This window comes from Ambystoma mexicanum, chromosome 9 (assembly GCF_040938575.1).
Source record: "Ambystoma mexicanum isolate Mex_15411 chromosome 9, UKY_AmexF1_1, whole genome shotgun sequence".
NCBI classification, from domain to species: Eukaryota; Metazoa; Chordata; class Amphibia; order Caudata; family Ambystomatidae; genus Ambystoma; species Ambystoma mexicanum.
Window position 1 is genome coordinate 1,220,017,218 of NC_090931.1, and position 16,647 is coordinate 1,220,033,864.

Consider the following 16,647-nt stretch of genomic DNA (forward strand, 5'->3'; position numbering starts at 1 on the left):
ATTTAGGAAAGATTTATTTTTTGGCAACTTTCCCTCCAAAGTTCTATGGACCGCACACTGTTTGCTTTTGTTTTTAACCTGGCCTGACTTTTTCAGGGAAGTGAAGCCCTCATCTACACTCTCCTGGTCTTTTGCTCATTTTGTTATGGATAAACTGATCAGTCCTTCCGACTATCAATACTGGGAAACTAGACTTCCCTTTGAGTAACTTTTTGACAGTACACGCAGCATCTTACAATGCAGAGCACTGTGGATACTTAATTACACCCTAGTCTTTTAAAAATTGGATTTTTGGTTACATGTGCCAAAAGAAAAGCTGGTGGTAGCAATTATATATATATCATTTTTGTGTTATTTCTAGTGTGCACATTTGAGTTTACCGCGTGTCGGTACTGAACGTGGCTAGTGCCCTAAAATGTCCATGTCATGAGATTTCTACTTGTTTTTGGCCTTCTTCATGCCTTACCAGGTCAAAAAATCCCATATAAGGTCATGTTTGTGTGTGCATGCGTGAATGTGTGCATGCGTGCATCCGTCCGTCCCAGGATCTGGTCCCAGTCCACATCCGTGGTGCCTGAAAGTATAGGCGTGTGGCATGAGTGAAACCCACAGTGGTTCCCGATTGGACTACTGCGGGCTGTTTGAATGGTGCAGATCCTTACCATTGGTGGTCTTGGACTTGCTTCAAAGTAGAATCTTGGATAAGAAGAGAACTTCTTCAGCCATTTCTTCAGATCAGCTTTGGAGCCAAGTATCCTGTGCAGAAGAGATGTCGACTGGTAATCCGCGGATGACCTTCGAAGAGGCCCAGCATCCCTTCCTGCGTTTGACCTGTTGAAGCCCTGCCGGACTACCTGATCTGTGAAGGCCCAGAGCGGGGCTTCAATCCTTGCACTGGACCACCAGTCTGGGCAAAACACAGAGCGGACAGGTTCCCGGCAGAATTTTACAGGGAATACGCAGCAGAGCTTGACCCGCATCTCCTGCAAATGATGGAGGAGGCCTTCGAAGGGGGTCTACTGCCAGCTCGTTTACGTGAATCGGTGATAATACCAATATTGAAACCTGGGAAGCCCCCACTTGAACGTGGCTCGCAAAGGCCACTTTGGATGATTAATCAGGTCTGTAAAATACTAGCTGCATTATTGGCGGCCAGACTACAGAGAGTGATGGGTACATTGGTGCACCCGAATCAGGCGGTCTACATCCCAGACAGGAGTGCGTCCTGGAACCTGCGCAGACTGCAACATGTCATAGAAAAGACAGAGGGAGAAGACGCAGAATAAGCAGTTGCCTCCCTAGACTAGATTAAAAGGCGTTCGATGGGACTGGTTGCAAGCAACAATGCAGCGCTTTGGAGTTGGACCGCGTTTCGCATGGTGGGTGAAGTTGCTATATGTACCCAACCGCTAGCCAGGGTTCGGACCTAGTTCCATGTCTTGGAAGCGTGGGAACTAGGAAAGGGCACCACACAGGGATGCCCACTCTCCCCGAGGCGGTTCATTCTGGCACTTGAGCCGCTAGCAGCCTACTTTAGAAGTGACAACAGGGAGGCGGGCATTGCTATATGCGGATGCTGCTGCTGTATGTGCAGAAACAGAAGGAGAATCTGCCGCACATACTGACAGTACTAGATAACGTTGCAAGGCTGACAGGAATCCCTATTAGCAAGGACCACTGGCAGGACTGGCCGGGTTGGAACCAAGGCAGCTACTGGATCTGGGGCTAAGCTGGACAGTAGACACCTTTTCATACTTGGGGATGAATATATATAAACAAATGAAGAGCAGAACACGAGGCCAGCTTGATTAAGGCGCTGCATGGGGTTGAGAAATCGGTGGCATTCTGGCAGAAACTACCTCTGTCCGTGATGGGCCGAGTGGTGCTTCTTAAAATGGTGGTGCTACTGCGACTACTATACCACTTTGTAAATGTACCCTATGAGATACCTAGAGGGTTCTTCCGCAATTTGGACTCCGACGTGCAGGAGTTTGTATGGGGGAAGGGGTGGTGGGTGCGCCGAATTTCACTGGAAGTGCTGCACAGAGACTACAAAGATGGGGGGGGGGGTCAGTGCACTGCATTTCGCAGCATACTATTTAGCTAGACAGGTGCAGTTCATTGGTTGGCAGGCGACGAATCCCTCGACACAAGACTGTTGGGGGAAGGGGGTCAAACCGTACTACTTAAAAGAGGCGCTCTGGGTGGGGGCGAGGGAACTCAAGGAAGCGCCCGGGTTAGTGATGCTGGGGTGGGCATTGTGGCGCAGGATGTGGAGGCTGGTAGGGATTGGGGACCCGTACTCCATACCCCACAACATACCCCTGGCCGCAATTTGTGGCAAAACAAGCTCTGAGGTAATGTTATCTGACACCACTGGGAACTGTATGGGGTAATCACGCTGGGAGATCTGATTCAGGTAGGGGCGCTGAGGAGCTTCTCAGATATGGCGGACAGCACGGAATCCCGAGGGGGCAGTTCCTCACAAACGCCAGGGTGATCAGGCTGGTAACAAATAGGTGGCCAGCAGTGAAGACGGGAATCACTGGAGACTGCAAGCTGGAAACGATATACGACCTGGCAGAAGGCGGCCATGTTATCTCTAGGCTCTAGGAATTGATGATGGATGCACTGAGTAAATCAGAGCTCCGAGCTAAGGCCAAGTGGGAAAAAGATGGAGGCGCACCTTCACCAGTGAGGAATAAACTAGAGTACAGACGTACACAAGGAAGCTGTCCAGAAACGCCAGTTTTAAGCTAACACAGTTACTCACAGGGCAAACTTGACATCATACGCCATCTCACTATTCCCGGGAGCAGGAGAGCGAAAATGATAGAGGTGCGCGAATGAAATGCAGAAATATTGCACATGTTCTGGTCGTGCCCGGTGACCCTTAAGTTCTGGCAGGGCATAGCAGATAGAGTACAGGCGCCAGGGATAGACATGCATGACTGGATGCCGAAAACAAGCTTATTAGGGCTGTTTAAGCGAAGGCGCAACAAGACCCCAATGGCCAGAATGAAAGAACTTATATGCGTTCTGTCTAAACACCGGATTGCCATGGCATGGAAATCCATGGAAGGGCCCTGGGTGGAGGCTGGGTGAGGGGACCTAAAAAAATGGGCAGAAGCAGAGACCATGGTATGGTACAGAGCGGCACGTAGGGGACAAAACGAAGCTAGTGATGAAATCACAGGGTGGACCACACTGGTTTTAAGGATGTTTGCGAGATTCAGCGACTCGCCACTTGAAGCTCAAGTCACAGAGCGCTGAGAGACCAGTAAAGATCACGTGCTGGGGGCGGAAATGGATTGGGATAAGTGGGCAGGCGGGCGGCAGAGGGTGCAGCGTGCACAGTTAGGAGTTGTTTATTGTTCGGAGGCCAGGGGAGGGGTGAGTATGAATGCAAGGTGAGTGACAGCTCAAAAGAGAACAGACACTGGGAAATACATGTCGAGCAAGCAACTCGAAATAGACTGATCATTAGAACCAATGCATAACAATGTTTTGATATGAAGGTGTGACAATTTTGTTGGTGGATACAGTGGCGCAAGGAGTGAAAACCTTGCAAGACAGACTTGCTACACTAGAATACATTCTAAGTCAGACTCATAAAAGCACCGAAGTGAGTAAGAGCATGTCCACCAAGGACTCAGAAAGAGGTCTTCAGGGGAGAAATGAGACTGTTAAGAGGAAAGCCTCTACTGACCCCCCGGGTCGCAGTTACGGGCGATGAGCAAAGACGCCCCAGAGGCTGCTGATGCTTTTGGGAAGCTGAGGAACACTTTCCTGCAGAAATCAGCAGTGCCAAGCCTCATGACCTCCTCCCCAGTGGAAGACAATATGGAAGATGAAGGCATAGACACTGAAGAAGAGTCGCCAGAAGCCATTTTCTCTTCACAAGGTCAAGACGACAAGCTGGAAAAAGACTGGGCAAAGCCCTTTGGGGCAAAAGCGCCTGGAAGGAAAAACACCTAGAGGGTGATAACGAAGAGAGAGCAGACATGTTCGAATCAGACAACATCAGGAACCCCAGATCGTCAGACTGGCAGTCATACCCCTGAGTGTCTAAATACATGACTCAGACTTAGGAAGGCCCTGGACAAGGACACAAGACAGCGCATGAGAGCAGAGTGCCCGTGCCCAGAACTGCCAGGCAAAGTGGCAGAGACACCCAAGTTAGATCCCAAAATGTTAGCATTTGTTAGCAAGACAGCTTAAAATCCCCACAAACATATGGATAGATCTTGGAGAAGTTGTCAAGAGAAAGTAGATCTCGCAGGCCCATTAGCAAAAATCATTGACCTAGCAGAGCGTGGCAAAGACACCAGAGAAGAGGTAGACGCAGACACACTAGTGAATTGGGCTCAAAGAGCAGTCAGCCTGTTCGGGAGCGCGAACTGCGCAATATCCTCAGAGAGGAGGAAAGTGCTCCTATTAAAGATTGATGTGGAACTGATCGACCTAGCCACTTACAAGGCATGGGAAGCAGCGCAAGGGCCTCCTCTTCGGGGAGACGTTTAGCAAAGAGATGGGGAGGTTAGTGGCGACCTACACCTCTCTCGAAAAGGCACCATTAGGAAAATCTTCCTGAGTAGAGTTTTTGCCGGGACCGGAGAGGTCGAGCAGCCGGTGGTTTGCAGGGAGGGAGGAGACCTCAGACCAGAGCCGACTAATGGGAGAATAAACAACAAGACTCCTTCTTCCCCTCCAGAGGACGGTTCCCTAGAGGCCACAGAAGCAAAAGAAGAGGACAAGGTCCCTCCACAGGCGAGACCCTTTATGTACCCACCCGTTTGGGGGAGGACACTGCATTTTTGGCAGACCTGGCGAGCGCTATCCAGTGATGCTTGGGTGCTGCAGACAGCCAGAGGGTTGCAATTAGACTTTGTCCAAGAGAGGAAACAAGAGCGCTTTCCACATGCAATATATATGGCGCAAGCTGAGAAGGAGAGCCTGCATGACGAGATGAGCCACCGAGAACAGAAAGAGGCTATCTAACTGTGCGCAGCGACCCCCAGATTTATAAGCGATATGTTCCTGGTTCACAGGAAGGAGAAAATGAGGGCAGTAATAAACTTGAAAGAACTCAATGGCTGGGTGATTTACTGCCACTTCAAGATGAAGGGTATTCACCAGCTGAGAGACACCCTAAGAAAAGGGGACTGGTTAACCAGAATCGACCTGAAGGACGCGTATCTCACGATACCCGTCCAAGCAGAATTCCAACCCTTCCTAGAGTTCATCTGGGATGGGCAGTTCTGGCAACTCAAGACAATGCTCTTCCAACTAGCATCAGCACCATGGGCGTTCACCAAGCTCATGAGGCCAGTAGCAGCAGCGATCTGGGAGAAAGGGATATGCATGATCATATATTTAGGCGACATACTGTTACTAGCAGACGACAGAGGAACACTAGTATATCAGACGACATGGGTGAAGGCGCTCCCTCGCATTGCTTGGGTTCCTAGTAAACCAAGAGAAATCAGACATGCCCCTGTCGAAGAGACTAGACCTCGTAGGCTTTGTAGTAGACACCAAATCGGCGACTCTAGAGTCGACGGCCAAGAAGATCCAAGACATTAAGAGAGAAATCAATGTATGTCTCGCCAAGCAAGCGATCTCTTTGAGAACTTTGGTGCGAACAGTAGGACTATTAGCATTGTCTATCCAACAGGGACTGAAGTACCTTCAGACGATTCTAATGGACCGAGATTCCATCACAGAACTAGAGTGGTAGTTGCAGAATATGGACGCGTGGAATGGGCGAGTCATCTTCAGAGACTGCCCTGACATAGTCATAGAGTCAGATGCCAGCAGAGTAGGCTGGGGAGCTTGTGCGGCTCGCTAGAGACAGGGGGCAAATGGAGTGCAGAAGAGTTGCAACTGCACAAACTGCTTAGAGCTACTAGCCGGATTCTTTGCGATCGAAGCATTCACGAATGGCAAAGTGCATTTGTGCATTCTGCTGAAAATGGACAACATTTCAGCAGTCAAGTACATCAACCACCTAGGAGGAACGAAGTCCAGGCTCATTGAGGAACTGTTGAAAGTCTTCTGGCATTACTGCCTACAATCAGGGACATCAGTGACGTGCAATATCTGCCGGGCATGCTCAACATGGTGGGGGACTGGAACTCCTGATACCTGATGGATTCCTAGAACCGGAAGCTGAACAAAGAGTTATTTCCGCAGCTGGAACAGCTATGGGGGCCAGCGCACACAAATGTGTTCACATCCAGACTGAACATGCAGAAGAACAGCTACTTCAGCTGGAGGCTAGACCAGTCAGCGCGAGGAGCAGATGCATTTCAGCAAGACTGGAGCAGAGAAATGCACTATGCATTCCCCCCATTCATGATGCTGAGCAGAGTGCTAACAAAGACGCAACTCTAATTATAGGAGTCCCCGGGGTGGAAATCACAAGTGTGGTTCCCGACTCTGATGGAGCTTTCCACGGATTTCCTACAGATCCTCCTGTCAGTAAAAGACCTGCTCACGTACCCATTTGGGTCATTTCATCCCCTGAGAGTGAAAGGGACTCTCCCGGTAATAGTGTGCAGGATATCAGGAAACGCTGGGCACTGCCAGGTATTTCGAAACAGGCTGTAGAGCTCATTGTGGAATCCTGGACACCTTCGACACAAAGGAGTTACGATGCAGCTTGTAATAAATGGTTGAGTTGGTGCAGAAAGACCGTTACAAGACGGAAAAGCTGTCAGTACCATCAGAGTGTATAGGTCAGCGATCTTACCAGGACACTGGCCCGTAGATGGGAGTCCGCTAGTGGAAAACCCAGCAGTAGTGAGGTTAGTAAAGGGAGCCTGATTCCGAGTACCACCAGAGCCAAAATATTTGCAATTGTGGGACGTGACAATAGTATTACACTTCCTAGCAAGCTGGCCGGCGAACAGATACTTATCCCTGAAACAATTTCCAGTGAAGTTAGCAATGCCATTATGCCTAGTGTCATGCAGGCGAGTAGCAGATGTCAATGCCCCAGATCTGAACAGGAAAACATTTGGGCCAGACAGAGTTACCTTCACGCTCACCAGGAGAACAAAGACAATCTCTGTGTCTATCTCTAATCCTTATTTACCGGGGCACCCAAAATGGTACGTAGCAGCATGTATTAGTGAATATGATTGCAGAATAGCAGAAACGCGCCCAGCAGGAATGACACAGATCTTGATAGCACATAGAGAACCTTACAAAGCAGTAGCGACAGCCACCATTGCCATATGGGTGCACAAAATAATGCAGTTGGCACGGATTGAACTAAGGAAATTTGGGGCACATTAAGAGGGACGATGGCCTCTAAAGCTCTTGCAGGAGGAGTGACGCTGCAGGATATTTTATAAGCGGCTGACTGGGCTAGCGATCCATTCAGTGGTGACAACAGTATTGGGAAGCTTTGAACAAGCATAATACTTGCCTAAGGTCTTGACATAAAGGAAGATTATCCCTGCATGCTTCGCAGGGAGTCTTGATTCTATTAAAGACACAGAGGCGAGCATTAATTTCCCACCCAGCGAATGCATCGCAATAGACCATGAGAAATGTTCGAGTATATTATGATGGACAGAGCATTTTCTCCACCCTAATGTCAATTCCCTCATCTGCTCCAGAGGAGATGACCAGAAGAATAACTGAGCATGAGAGGAGAATGGGCTACTGCAGAGCAAAGCGGACGAGATGGAATATGTGGGACTAACGGCGAAACCAAGACAGTTGTAAGGCCGGAATTGTGTTGCAATTTTTATGTGGTTTGAAGTTGCCACTATGGATCAGTTCAGAGCATCGAAAGAAGAGGAGGAGAAGGGAAGGACAGGAAGTGACATATAGACAGGGCTGGGACTGCTAAGTACTACAAAAGCAGTGAGAGCAGAGGACAATGTAGTTCAAGATCAGGAAACAGGCTAAAAAAGAGAAACGGAGTGGCTGAGGCAATTTTCTGTTATTTTGTTGAAACTGCTGAAGAGTATTGAAGAAGTTGAAGCATAATGCTTGCCTATGTGTCTTTAATAGAATCAAGACTACCTGCGCAGTATGCAGGGGTAATCTTCATTGTCAGCCAAAACACTCTGTATGCCCAGGTACTGTCTTTGTAAAATCGTGGTCTCTCAAAACATCTCCTCTAAAATACCAGCCCAAAAGCCAGAATATGAAGCATAGGTGAAATGTGCAAACTTCTTGGTGTATGGTCCGAATTGAAATAGACCCTGTGGAGGATTTTATTACATGCTCCCTTATTGATGCACCCAGAAAAAGAGATGTGTGTATGTATATTAGCATGTAGGAGAAGAAAGGCATAATCTTCCCTAAACATCCTCTTGAGACGCTGGACCGAATCATGTCTTGTGCTGACAAAATCCAAAAGTGGATGTTGGATAATGAACTAAATCCGCAAAAAACAGACATCATTGTTTTTTGTTTAAAAAGTAAAGTAGCTTATGTGTTAAACAACTATTCCCTGTCCCACCTTGTTTGGAGCTCCAAACAAATACACTAAGAACGTCAAAAATCTAGGCTGCATTTGGCAGTCTAGTCTGAGTTGCAATTTAGAGGTTAATCAGACTGTGGAATCAGTTTATTTTCAGTTCAAACTATTAAAACCACTGTTGCCTCTTATCGCAGAGAAAGACCGCCCAATAGTAGTGGGAACATTAGTCAATGCCAGGATAGACTACTGTAATGCCCACTTGTCTGGCATTCCTAAATACCAACTTCAGAGATTGCAAGTAGCCCAAAATTTGGCGGTTCGATTGATTACCCAGAAAAACCACCATCTCTCCCTTTCGAAGGAACCTTAATTGGCTCCTGGTACAACAAAGGATTGATTTTAAGATCCTATCGATGGTCTTTAGGAATGTCCATAACTTAGCTCCAGCTTACCTATCATCCAAGATTACTACATAGTGCCCTAGCCGCGTGTTACAATCTGCTGGTCAAGGTCTATTGGTTGTTCCCTCCTCCAGAAGCTCCACATGGGGTGACAAGCGTTTCTCTTGTATAGGCCCCTGAACATGGAACTCACTTTGAGATAGCTTACAACAAGTTCAGTCATTGAGCATGTTCAGAAAACTGAAGACCTACCTGTTCCTGTAAACCATTCTCTAGCAAGTTCTTCCAATTCTGTATGATTTGTGTTTAATGATCATCTATGCCCAGATGCAGGCTTCTGCCCGGTCCCCATGGGGTATGCGCTTTATAAAAGTACAAAATCCAGTCTATGTAGGTCTTGCAAAATGACCACCAGTCCTAGTCCGCCAACCTAGACATAAGTTTCTTGGATGTAGCAATAGCATGTGACTTCACTACCATCGTATTCAAGTTGTTATTACAACATGGATAGAAATCACCTATTAATGTTACTTAAGCTGTGGAAGAATATGGTAATTTAGGTAGAACCTGAAGCAGAAAGTCTTCTTGGCTCAAGATTTATGCATAAAATGTGGCTACCACGATATCCCTTCATCTGCACTGTCCCTGCACAAAACAATATCGTCTCTCACTATCGCTCGGCACACTGCTTGTTTCACTGCACATCCCTTAAGGAACACCAATAAAACTCCACTCGTTGGTTTTAGAAGATGAGTGGAATACATGGGAAACCTTTAATTAGCAAACTTAGGTCCGGTTTGTCTTGTAAGGTGTATCCCTTGAAGACAAAAGACATCAGTTATTGATTCAGGAAGTGCCAGACTATAGACCTCTTAGAGCAAGAGGCAAACCTGTGGCTCTCTAGATGGTTTGGAGTACAACTCCCATGATCCTTCACCATTACTATGTTGGCTAGGGATGACGGTTGTTGTAGTTCAAAACTCCTGTAGAGCTAAAGGTTGCAGACTCTGGTCTTGGAGGCAGAGTTCAACCCCATTATATCCATAGAAGGAATCCCAAACATTAACCCAAACATTAAATATATGGGTTAGCTGTGTTTTCCCAGCAAGGGAACCTCCAATGGGTTCAATGGAACAAAGAGGAGAACCACCCCCCACTTCCAAAGGGATGGGAAGCCAACTATAGTTGGGCAGATGACCGCTTTCCCTTGTATCCAGCTCACAACACAACCCAAACCAAACATGATGCACCAATCATCACACGTTGCATGTTGAAACAAAACCTGTATCACAGTGAATTACAGAACAGCAAAAGTGTTATCAGGGAGAGTCTTCCCACCAAGCATGATGCATTCAACAACTGGAACAAACCTTTTTCATGTTGTTATATTATTTACATCATTTATAAAGCTTTTACCTTATCAAAACTGATAATTGGAGCGCTCAATAAATAAAACAATTTACAATACTATGCATTACCAAAATACAAATAAATCATACACATTTCTCCCCCATGACAAATTATTAATATTTAACAGCACCTAAAAATAGATGACTTGCAATATATAGACCCATATTATGAATTCCCCACATATATCATACAAAAAAGACAGTCAGTCGTAATACAAGCTGTTGTTCATTTAGGAAAGAAATATTTTTTGTTGGTTTCTAAAAACAGTAAAAGAAGATGCAGTCCAATAAAATAATAAGAAGACTGCTCCAGAAAGTTGGAGCTGCACAAGAAAAAGCCTTTCCCTCTCGATTATGTGAGCTACGATTCCATCCTAGACGATGAAGTTTAGATGCAAGATAAGGATAAGCTGATCTTAAGGCTTTAAAGATTAGGCATCCTAGTTTAAAAATGATTATTTTTCCCAAATGAAGTCAATGTAAGTATTTCAGAATGGGCAAAACAGAATCAAAGAATCAGGAGTTTTACTACTGAACTCTGAAGTCTTAGTGGCCTTGAAATACAACTTGACACGCCAACCAGCATGGCATTCCCTCCATCAATGGGAGAGGAGTGCAAAGAATGAACTAAATAATGAAACCAGGTAGATGGAATACATTCTATGATTCTGCGGAGGAGGGTCCTTTGGTAATAACCCAGTTGAACGTTCTTGGATATATGAGCATCAACGGCAATTTAATATCTACTGTACACCCCAAGGAATTTAGTTTTTCTACAGTGCTTCCAACACCAAGTAATGTCAACCATGATTTGACTTGATTAGAGATTTTTTCTTAGGACCAAAAAGAAACCATTTAGTTTTAGTGTTATTACATTTGAAATTGGATGCACCCATCCATTCCTCAACAGCCGAGAGGCAACACCCTAGGCGAATAAAATCATCCTCCATCGACACAGGTAGATACAATTGTGTGTCAGCACTGATGGATGGCAATGCCAAAACAAAAAATCAGATCTCCCAGCAGTTGCATGTACATATGGAAAAGTTATGTTGACAATATAGAACTTGCTGTGCCAGATTCACTAACCCTATTCAGGCTATCACCCAAGAATAAAACATGGCATTTACTCCTCACCCATAAACTTTCTCTAATGTTAAACATAATTCTTGCTGAGGTCTGCAGGTCCATAGATCACAGTTTGGCTCCTGCTAACCTTTAAAGCCATGCTTACCCATCTACCTCACAGTGTTGGGGGGGAAATGGCCAAAGTACCAAAAGTCAGTCTTTGGTTGAGAATTCTTCATGCAGTTTAGCTGTTTCTTGTAGTCGTCTTCTTTTACCGTCAGTGCTGTGGCTTCAGAATACCGGTTCCTCCCTCCGAATACCCTGAGGGTTTGTCAATTTCAGTTTGACAGCCTTCATCCTTTGAAGAAAGTGTGAGAATAGCACCAACTAGATGAAATTGAAAGGGAAAACCAATTTGTACTGTATCTTTTTTTTATCAAGCTCCCTAGTGATGGATCCTTTTTGCCAGTGTAGAAAGGGCCACGTCTTGATATAACTAAACCTCTGACACAGAGCAACACTGGAGATTGCCACTTCTTACAACAATTGAAGGTAGTCTTTACCACGGTGACATGGTCGCACCAATCATCTGTCTGGAAACCTTATGAGCCTAGTCTGGATTAATATCTTCAGTTGCAGGTGACCCCAGAATCTCCCGAAAGAGTTATTTCATGAAGGACATTATGTTCGAACCTTCAACATTTACCTTAAGGTTCTTCACCCAAACATTTTCCCTTCTGGAATGGTTAACCAGGTCTTCTCATTTTAATTATAACTTTACTATGGTTTTATAATGTGTCTACTTTTTTGGCCGTGATCTTAATGGGTCTTAAACAGGACCTTAGAATTTGCTTAAGGTTTTCTGGGGGTTCAACGTTTCCACGCTCAGCAATCCAAATCGTTGAATTCCTGAATCTATTTTCATCTAAGTGGGCTCTGTAGAAAACTATAGCCATTACAGATGTCATCATCTGCTGTTATAGTGGTCCTTCTTTGCGATTGTGAGGTTGGCCTGATGGTGCAAATTTCAACAGATCTTCCAGCTCTTCTGAGTGAACCATGATTGCGTGGGTGATTTTTCTGGAGTTCGCTTTCTCTGAAAGTAGGTTGCTTGAATCCACCTTCAAAAACTATATGCACAAGAGTTATACTATTACTTTCACAATATTGTTGGTTTCTCAATGTCATTCCAAGACTTTCACAATTCTGAGTCCTTCTCAAGTTCACACATTTTCATGTTTCTCTGCACCAAGCTCTGTCCCAAGACTTTCTAAAAGTTCTCAATGACCCCTTCAGGTTATAGGACTCTTTCTGCATAAAATGAGAACCTTGGGCTTTAGGCACTCTCCAAAACATCTAACTGTATTTATCAGCACCTTCACAGAGCGTGGCAGTCATGCACTCCGAGTCAGAAGCCTTCTTCATAAGCACACTACTTCCTCCTGCAAGTCTGAGCAACAACTAACCGCCTTACAGCAATCCTTCTGTACTTGTATCCCTAATATTGAACCCTATTTTGTGGCGAGCTTGTCTCCCTTTTCTTTTCTATTTGATATGCTGTAGGTCACATGACATAAAATGTCAATTGATATAAACTAGGACAGCCATCTTGGATTTAAATAGCTTGAAAAATATTTTTGGAAGCCATAACCACATGGAGCCTCTACCACTAGGAGTCCGAATGCTGAAAGAACACTTGTCTCTAGATATATGAACACAGTTTATTTTCAGAGTTATGAGTGCTTCATCACAGTTGTCATGGCTGTATTACAGAATCAAGCTCCAACAACCTCTAGTGCCAGCTTCATGATTTACAGGCAGTCTGCACCTGGATGTATTTTAAATGTGAATAAGCTGTGGGAGGAATATACTCATGACAAATTAAGTGTGAGAATTAACATTCCTATTTTTTTTATATGTACTAAACATCACAGTGGCTCCCAAAAGAGTCACACAATATAAAAATAGAATCTGTGCATATTTGGCATACCTTGAACGATTCCATGTCTGAAAGCAAGCAAGCACTCTGCATACGGGCTCGAAGGTGTGCGCCTTCTGCTGAAGTTCCCAATTTTGCCAACACCTCAGACTGCTCTTCCAATAAATCTTCTGTCATAGGTGCTGGTTCCTAAAATGTGCAAATAATAAATTAAGCAATAGATCTAATGAGATTGCAGATTTAACCACATATTTGTTATGACACGTTTCATTTGAAAAGATGACAGCTTTTCTGCACTAATTAAACATCTAATCCAACTCGTGTTCATTGAAACACAAATTAGCATATTTAAGTAGCAGCAACTCATACGTAGGTAAAAGTAGCTGAAAAAAGAATGTCATCCAAAATTACACATGCAAATGTCTAGTGTTTCATTATTTAGGGAATGACAGCTTGCCTGTAAACAATTTTCAGCCCTCACAGCAAGATTTGATTGACCAATATTTCTCTATGTGACATTTCTTTCTGTTCTGAGTATGGAGATGTGGTGTTTGTGTATAGCTCTATACAATCCTGTGAAAGGGATAACATACTCATTCTAAGAGTAATATTTCAGAGCGTGCCCAGCCAAAATCCCTGCGTGCACTTTGCTTGGCCGTCCCTGGCAAAGTAAGAAAAATATTAATTACCTGTACCTAAATATCAGTCCTGATTCTTGGGATAATGCAAAGCAAAGTTACAGCAGCAGAAGTGTAGCTCATCAACATCATTTGGTTCTTTTCCGTATAAGATTATCTTCCTTTAGCCCCCTTCCCCCTCAAAGAGCATATTTCGATTAATGAAGGCATTTGTATGCATCTCAAACACATTAATATGTTGTAAGAAAACATCTTTTTTTCTTCAGATTCATTTGATTTTAATAGATTACAACGCCTTTGTTACCCGGTATGGTGGGATGACCAGTCTTCATTTGAACAGACGGTAATACCGTTTTAGAGGGTTGATCATTCCACAGACATGTGCGAATCCCAGTAATATGAAAATGAAATTTCTTTATTCGAAATAGCTTGTTTCTTGGTCAGTGGTTATTTTCAATACTACATATGGAACATTTCTACTAGCTGCACAAGTGGTTAATCTCAACTACATGAACATTAAGACAACCGATTAAATTCATACATTGCTGTATGCCAAGTTAGCTTTTTTTGTGAAAATGTCTTATTTTTGCAGAGTAGTAAGAAATGAAAATCGAAGACTGCTTTGTCTTACAATACATTTACTGCGTCCAAGTGTTAGTAGCACCTGTTAGTAGCATGAATGTATTGTGACAATATTTAATACCTGTATGGGAACCGAGAGGTGGGCACCACCTTTACTTAAACTTAAGGTCACTCAATTAATTCAGGAGTAGTTATACTTCTGGAGCTGCCGGGCTGTTGTAGGGTCCTCGGACACCAGGACCCTGTGTCCACACAATGTCAAAATGAAGTTGGATAAGATCATCCAGCCAAGTCTGGAGCTCTCAATGAAGCTCGCAATGAGCTATGATAGTTATGTTATGGTCTATCAAGTTACTGGGAAATTCAAAAAGATTTCTAATGCTTCAAGCAATTCTTTATCTTTAGTTCTATGTATGCGGCTCATAGTCTGTTAAGTACTGAAACACAAAGCAAACTGATATGGTTGGTGTGTAGTTAGTTTAATGCCAATGCATTTCGGAGTTGAACTCCTTCGTTAGGGCGTTAACCACACTTACATATTCAAAATGTATACACAGGTGAATGTACCAGGAATAACATAAATCAAATGTTGAAAAACATATCAGGAATAGAATGCATCAAAAGGAGCACACAAAATGCATATAAGTAGTGAAGGTTGGTGAACACCCAAAAATAATTCAATAATTATGATTAATAAAGGCGAAAGTAAAAATGCATGTGAAGGTAAAGGTAAATTTGTACATACCAAATGTGAACGTAATTGTCCATTTGTAAAATGCAAGAAAAAATGGTAACGAGAGAAAGTAAAAGAATAGTTAGAAATGAATCAATTGGTATCATGCATCAAAAGCCGGTAAACTGGCTTTATGCATTGCATCATGTATAGCCATTCTATGTTTTTATTAAGATTACCTTTGGTGATTCTTTATCACATCCTGCACTGCTTGCCTATGAGAAAGTATATCCCAAATAGCTGTGCTGTGAAAAGAACAGGTGTCGTAGGCTTAATATAATCAATGCGTGCACACTGTTCGTAAGATGAATTGAATGCCATTAGTGATGAAGTAAAGGCTTACCGGTATGTGTTATTTACTGCAATTGCTGTGCTGTAAAAACAAATTAATATGTCCTTAGTGTGCTCATTCAGGTTATGATGGTATCTAGTATGGTCAAAGAAACAGTGGGAATTTACTGTAGCGTGTTGTACGGCGTGACAGCAAAAGTGGTCTGAATTGGTGCATTGGTCGCAGTAACAGAGTCATTTTTGTTACCCTTTGTTCCCTAAGCAACCTCGTGTAGCGTGGCGGGAACGCAGTGGGCGTGCCCGGCGTTACATCGCCTTGTGTCCCGCATCCCCATAGTAACGGGGAGACGGGACGGGTGAGGTCCTATAGAGAATGTGGCCATTCTACAGTAAACTAATGCAGTGTCACAGTCTTAATGTTAGGCAGATGATGAAGCTTAAGTAATAGAGGCATTGATGCCATTTTGTGTTTCCTGAGCAACCCTACATGGCGTGGCAGAACAAAAATGGGCGTACCCAGTGTTCCGACGCCTCGCACCCCGTATCCCCATGGTGACAGGGAGACGAGACGGATGGGGTGCTGAATTGGAACTAACGATCATACAATTTCACGAAGCGGTAGCGCTGTTTTAATGAATATTACACGTGGAATGGCAAGGAATATCCTGTACTTCCTCTAATGAAATTAAGGTATACGTAATAATAGCGCAAAAAGCCTAACACCAAGTAATATTACTGTCTAAAATGTAGAAGTGGTGTGTGTTGTCGATGGGTTGTGGGCTCTTCGCTCGGAAAAGCTACGCTGGTACCAGGATGTTAATAAACAATCATGGTGGCAATAAATCCACACAGTAGTGAATACCTCTGTGTGTGTGTACGCATAGTACACTATTATCATTGCGTGAATCTTACATTTGTGTACAAAGGTATTGGCGATGTGTGTTGTTTATGGGATATGGGTTCTTCGCTCGGAAAAGCTACGCTAGTTCCAAGATGTTAATAAACAATCATGGTGGCAATAAATCCTCTCAGTAGAGACTGTCTCTGTGTGTGTGTACATAATGTACACTATTGTCATTGCATAAGTCTTACATTTGTGTGCAAAGGTATGAGGATCTTCCCTTAATATTTACGTAGAACCTA

The 16,647-nt window shown here is 44.1% G+C and overlaps 1 protein-coding gene across 2 annotated transcripts in view; it reads right to left on the reverse strand.

Annotated features, from left to right (window-relative positions):
- The window catches only part of RAB3GAP1 (RAB3 GTPase activating protein catalytic subunit 1), a 1,600,561-nt gene that overhangs the window by 593,871 nt on the left and 990,043 nt on the right, over positions 1–16,647 (reverse strand). For both annotated transcript variants that reach the window (XM_069616562.1, XM_069616561.1), the window contains exon 18: positions 13,312–13,449. In XM_069616562.1, the coding sequence (XP_069472663.1) occupies positions 13,312–13,449 (138 nt within the window). The remainder of the gene's footprint in view (positions 1–13,311; positions 13,450–16,647) is intronic.